The sequence below is a fragment of the Aptenodytes patagonicus genome, chromosome 4 (genome assembly GCF_965638725.1).
Source record: "Aptenodytes patagonicus chromosome 4, bAptPat1.pri.cur, whole genome shotgun sequence".
Lineage (NCBI taxonomy): Eukaryota > Metazoa > Chordata > Aves > Sphenisciformes > Spheniscidae > Aptenodytes > Aptenodytes patagonicus.
In genome coordinates this window covers 72,735,679-72,741,678 of record NC_134952.1, presented here as the reverse complement: position 1 = coordinate 72,741,678, position 6,000 = coordinate 72,735,679, and the positions used below count along the sequence as shown (strand labels likewise).

Below are 6,000 nucleotides of genomic sequence, written 5' to 3'. Positions count from 1 at the left end.
AAACTCAGCAGCTTTGTCTCACCCTTTCTCTGGGGAGAGTTGGGTTCTTCAGGGACAGCAAGCAGGATACATTCTTCACAGTACACCTGACTATTACTTACACATTGCTTAAACCTGTTTTCAGTGACCAAAATCCTAGTTTGATGAACCTACAATTTGTTAAAGTATGACACTGTAACAAAAGAAATAGTGAAGAGATGAGTTCCCTCATAGCACAAGTTCTTGCTTTCTACATAATAAACTAACCACATTTAAAAAAATTCGCAACATTGTAAAATACAGTTCTGGTAACCGACTGGCTCGGTATCCATCTCAGCTGTGACTTGTTCCTCCAGTTTGCAGAACATTAGGTAGGGGGAGAAATCTCCCTACCCTCTTCCTCAGGTTGAGATGAAAGACCAAGCCAAAACACGTAGATGAAGATCATGATTTCTGGTCTTCCTCTGATGGGACGACTTCCAAGAGAATTTGCAGTGTTACAGTTACCCTGTCTGCAAAGATAAAAGCATACACATGGGAAATTTTGGTGGGGATGGAGAAGGCAGAAGCAGCCAGGAAAATGATCTTAGCTGCTATACAGCCTACTTGCACATACGGCTTACAGCAGTCATATATGCCAGGTGCATATATCATTTAAATGTATGATTCAATTTTTTTTTCTTGTTAACTATGTTTTCTTTGCCTCTGATCCAAGGCTATTCATATACAATAATAATGGAAGGTTATGGATGTATAAACATGTTCAGTAAAGGCCTGCAGGCATTTAAAGGCTATCTTAAAGCATGACTACTCTGCACAACTGCATAGTTTTAACAAAATTGCAATGTTGAAATAAAAGTCTGAAAGAGTTCGAACAAGTTAATTCAGCTAATTAACTGACCTGCCTAAGCAAAAAAGAAAAAAAAAAATCAAAACAAAAGGAAACAACGACTACAAAGCTTCGCAGGTCTAAGAATGTCACACATCCAAAGCAAGTTCACGCTGTCTTTTTGTCACTCTGGACATTTATTTCCTTCTGGTGGTTTTGGTGGTTTTCTTTTTAGGGTACTTATTCATAAATGGCACAGTTAATTTAAATATAGAATACTAAAAGAGCATTCTCTTACCACTCCTTTTGCCTGTCACTTTTTTTTAGCAACCCATTTTAAACAAGCAGGAGTTGTTGTAAGAGAAAGTTCTGATTTTCCTTGTCTAGCACGACATATCGGCATTTACACCGGTGTAAAGCAAGGAGGGCAAAACAGTGCAACTCACAGAAGATATGAACCGAAACTACTTTCCTGCTCTCCTGTCTAAGGCAGACTCTACCATCTTTTGCTCTTCCCTCTGGAGGTCACCAGTTCAGTGCAAAGCCAGGTTGTCCTTAGACTATAAACTGATGGGGTCAGAGAGGCTGAGAGCCAACAGGGGCTGCATTTTCCTCCTGTCTCCCTCCCCTACCCACAGCGGGGACTTCAGAGCTGGGCTGAGCATGGCCGGGCTGAAGGGCAGGAGGAAAGCCAGCAGCAGGAAGAAGCCAGCAGGGCTTCACCCCTGCCATCCCACCCCTTCCAGGTTTGAGGCTGAGCAAAGGAAGAAGAGGAAAAACAGACTTTCTGTCAAGCCAAGCTATGGTATAACAGCTCTTGGAAAAGGGCACAGCAGCAGAGGGAAAGCCTGGGCATCTCGAGCGCTGGCTGTGATTTTAATATCCTGTTCAACAAACTGGACAGAGCCACCTGCGGCAAGACCTTGTCCTCGCTGTGGCAGGGGGCGGCTGCCGCTCTTCCCTTTCCACAGGGTAGTTTTGCTCTGTGCTGGGATGAAGCCAAGGAGGAGCAATCAGACAAGTTGGGGCTGGGGTGCTTGCTTGGTTTTTTTGATTGCAATGTACTCAGGATAAGACAGTGTAAGGACTATTTTCCCAAAAAAAATGTTCCAATTTGTCTCCAGTCAGTATCTCTATATACCTGGATTTACAGGACTAGCTTCACATTTGTAACAAGACAACTTAATATATCATGACAGTAAAGACAACTTCCACCACCACCCCCTTTAAACCCTAATTTTCCCTTTCAAGAGGAGAATTCACTGTAAATAGGTCCCAGGGGACAACCTTTATAAAAATCCCAGACCTGGTATCTATATAAGCACCACATAAAGCTTGGGTGAGGAAAGCAAACAGTAATTTACTGCATATGTATAAGACTGGACATGAAATCTGCGACAGCAAAATGCTGAGATGATTTCCTGTGGATCCCAACATCGCAAACTCAACACAGAGAAGCAAACTGAGCGTATAACACTATGTCCTGAGTGAACAAGTGTCATCCTCTGGTGTTTGTAAATAACTCTGAAAGAGTCATTTTGTTATATAAACAGATCTCTTTTCCAGCATAGGCTCAGACTATGAAGAAAGCAGGATTCGACTTTTAAGCTCCTTGCAATTCAATCCACTGTAAAGAAATAGATGTTTTAAATATGAGTCTGAGGTTGGGTTTTCAACTGAGGAAGCCCAAATGGAAGGAGCATTCTGGTGCTGGTGCCGCATGCTTTTACACACTGATCTGTTTTGTAGGATTTGCTAGTCTTGACTTTTTTCATTTTCACATTAGTTCTACAAAAAGCAAGAAAGCAGAGGTCAAATGAAGCCTGTACTAGCTGAAAATTATTTGTCCCAGCACATCTGGTGCTACAGCAAAATTTCTTTGGAAGAGGAGAGAACAAAATGTTATTCTCACGGCAAGATATTACCCAGACCCTATTAACGCCACAAACTGTGAATTTACCTTTTGTTCAATAAGCAATTTGGTAAGGAGAATGGGCAATGTAAATGTCATTAAGGACAATCAAAACATACAGAACAAAGACATTCAGCCTCGGAGAGGATTTCTTGGGTAATACATTTGAGGGCTCTGCTACTGTAACCAGCCTGAAACCACTTTCACAAACATACTCATATTCAGGCTGGGTCTTTTATCCCACCACTCATTCTGGCTGTTCAACTTCCCTCTCTTCTGATCCTTACAAAACCTATTCTGAATATCCAGTCTAATCTTATGTGGGGTTTGTCTGTACCCATGTGTTTTTGCACCAGAGCTGTCCTTTACGTAAATAGCACATGTTCCACATAGGGTTTATAAGCAGCAGTCATCTCTCATCTCCAAAGCACATCTAGGTAGCTGAACAAGTCAAGTTCCCCAACAAGGTGACTTTGCAAATGGGTAAAGAGAGCCCCACACCACCCCGTTCATGCACTGAGCTGCGCAGATGAAGCAGCCTAGGAATAGTCTTGTTAGCACGGTGCTAAGTTCAGACTAACAGGCATTGACTCCCCCTGTGGTACTACACGAAATGCTTTGCTGAAGTCTAAGTAGATTGGATCTATCACGTTCTCTTTTGTCTAGAAGAATCAGTTATCTTCTCAAAGAAAGTTGCCCAGTTAATCTGGCAAAAATCTACCTCTTAAATGACAATCACATTTTTCCATGTTGTCCATTTACTTCATGTCTGGAATTACTCTTTCATGCCTACGTACACCTAATGCATATTGTTTCAAGGTTAGAATATCAAGCTTGCAGCTGCCCAATGACTTTTCTTTTCTATATCTCACAGAGGTACCTTAAGTGAATTCATCCTCGTTCAATGCCTCTGAAAAATGCTCTCGGGCTATACAATGGAGCTCCCTTAACACTCACAAAATAACGCCAGTTTGATGACTCCACACAGAAGGTTTATTGCTTCTTCTGAGCAAAAAAAAAAAAAATCTTTCTCTTTAACAAGTATATCTCCACTCTGCTCCACCCCAAAACTGTCAGCATCAGTTTTCCGTCATTACTGTTGTTATTTTGGGAATAATAATTACAAAGCAAACAAGCTGTTTCACCCACTAACTGGCGTCCGCTGCTTTCCCCTCCGAGCCAGTACACTGTGTCCATCCATAGGTATTACACAGGCACCAGGCCTTCTTTCTAGGAGGAGAATTTTGTGTTACCTGAAAAGCTAGAAGATTCACCTTCATTGTCACAGCTGGCAGAAAAAGCTTCACATCTACCCAGTCTACCTTAAAGAGAATATTTTTTCTCTCACCCAAGTAATGTAGTTCAACACTGGCATCCTGTGGCCAGAGATTCAAGCAACTGTATTGCAAAACCTCTGAGACTTTACAGAAAATGCCAAAAATCTCCTGGGTTTCATACAGGAAAATTTCCTAGTCCCTAAATGTCAAGGCTGAGAAATCATAAACAGACAAAAAAACCCTATTTAATAGAATGTCCTTTTGTATACAACTGTTTTCATTTGCACTGGAGCCTTCTACCCATTCCCAGGATATTGCAAGTAATTTATAGCTTTATGGATATAAAATTAAGAAGACCAGAGTGTGCTAGCCTTAACCTAACATCTTTTTCTGCAAATACTTTCTGCCCTATTGTCTATGGACTTCCCAGCATGAATTGAGAGGGAAATGCATAGATCCTACATCAGATAGGTTATAACTATATAACCTATATTTATATAGAGAAAATACATATAAAAGGTTATAGTATAATGACATACATATAAAAGCCCATTCTTTTCTTGTGAGCAGCTCATTTTAAATCATCCCTTAAGACTGAAGCACAGAAGACAATATGCATTTTTGATTCAGCACCTATACAAATAAACTATTTTTAGGTGAACACTTTAATGGGTTGAGTTTTTCTTTTGCAGCAGAAGAGATTTTCTTTCAGTTTTGTTTAATAAATTATCCATCATTCCTCAAATATTTTGCCTATATTCTTGCTTCATGTTTTGAAAATTACCTCCGTTTTGGAAACCTCCTATCATGCTCAGTTAGAAAAAAGAGAAGAATGGGGAGCTGTAATAAATGATACTGACTTCTTTTTAATTTAAGTGCTCCAAATAAACCTTTCCCAACATATCAGAACTTCCACAAATGCTTTCAAAAACTTTCAGAAATGGTATAAAAATGATTCTCAGTGTATTTCAGGTGTGAAATACTATACCTGGAAGTCATTTTTCATGAAGCACAGGAACAATTTCCACAGAGGTGTGTCAGGCATGGTATATTTTGCTATCATTTTGTTGGGAGCCACCACTAAGGACGATATCCCCATACCAAGCCCAACGGAGCCTGTCCCATTCCAAACACTCCACAGACACGTGGTCTCAGCAGGGAGCACTGAGCCCGTCCTGTCATCACAACTGTGATGTTTAAGTTTCCAAACCGATTCTCCTAGGAGTGAAATACTTTCTCTCTTAGTGTAGGCCAACAGCCAGGGGACGGAGATGGGTGATTGTATGTATACATACATACAGATGTATGTAGGGGAGGGAGGGGAGAAGGGGGCAGGGGAAGAGGCATCCAGTTACTTAAAGTCAATCACTAGCTGAGGAATAGGCTTGCTGTAAACCTATCTCGTTAGTTAACAGGCATTAATTGTAACCGGCAGAGCAATGCTATAGCATGTGCTGAAAAGACACTTGCATTGTCATCCCCAGCTCAGAGCAGCCGAGAGGATCGATCGGAAGGGTTTCACAACACAGGGAGCCCTGAGAAATTCCCGGAGTCAACAAGAAGGAGAGGAGTCCCACCGGGACTTACCTAGCAGCTTTCTGAACCACTTTGGCTTCTTGTCCCATACAATAAAGAGGTAGTAGGCAGGAACTCCAGTCAGGGTTATTGCAAATCCAATCCCTGTATTCACTGGATCAGAGTAAAGTGAGAGTGCAACCATGAAGAGGCAGGTGAAGGAAAACAGTGCTGGAATAAATAGAGGCACCTGAAACATAACCACACAAAGACCCATTACTTTACATTGACCTTGTTATTGAATGACTATGGCGTTTAACGTTCCATGAAACATAAATTGGATAAAACCCAGCAGTACAGGATAGTTCTGGAGAAATATGGGTATCTAGAACATGCACACAATTTTGTGTGACTGCAGAAACCAAGCTATGCAGAGTGCCATGCAGTGAGTACCATAGAAGTCTTTTAATTACACACTAAAACACTAC

At 41.1% G+C, this 6,000-nt stretch overlaps 1 protein-coding gene across 4 annotated transcripts in view; it reads right to left on the bottom strand.

Annotated features, from left to right (window-relative positions):
• Positions 1 to 345: 345 nt before the first annotated feature.
• The window catches only part of SLC7A11 (solute carrier family 7 member 11), an 82,520-nt gene continuing 76,865 nt past the window's right edge, over positions 346 to 6,000 (bottom strand). For all 4 annotated transcript variants that reach the window (XM_076337220.1, XM_076337216.1, XM_076337215.1 and 1 more), the window contains 2 exons: positions 5,585 to 5,762; positions 346 to 491 (listed from right to left, as the gene is read on the bottom strand). In XM_076337220.1, coding sequence (XP_076193335.1) covers positions 424 to 491; positions 5,585 to 5,762 — 246 coding nt within the window. In that variant the 3' untranslated portion in view covers positions 346 to 423. The remainder of the gene's footprint in view (positions 492 to 5,584; positions 5,763 to 6,000) is intronic.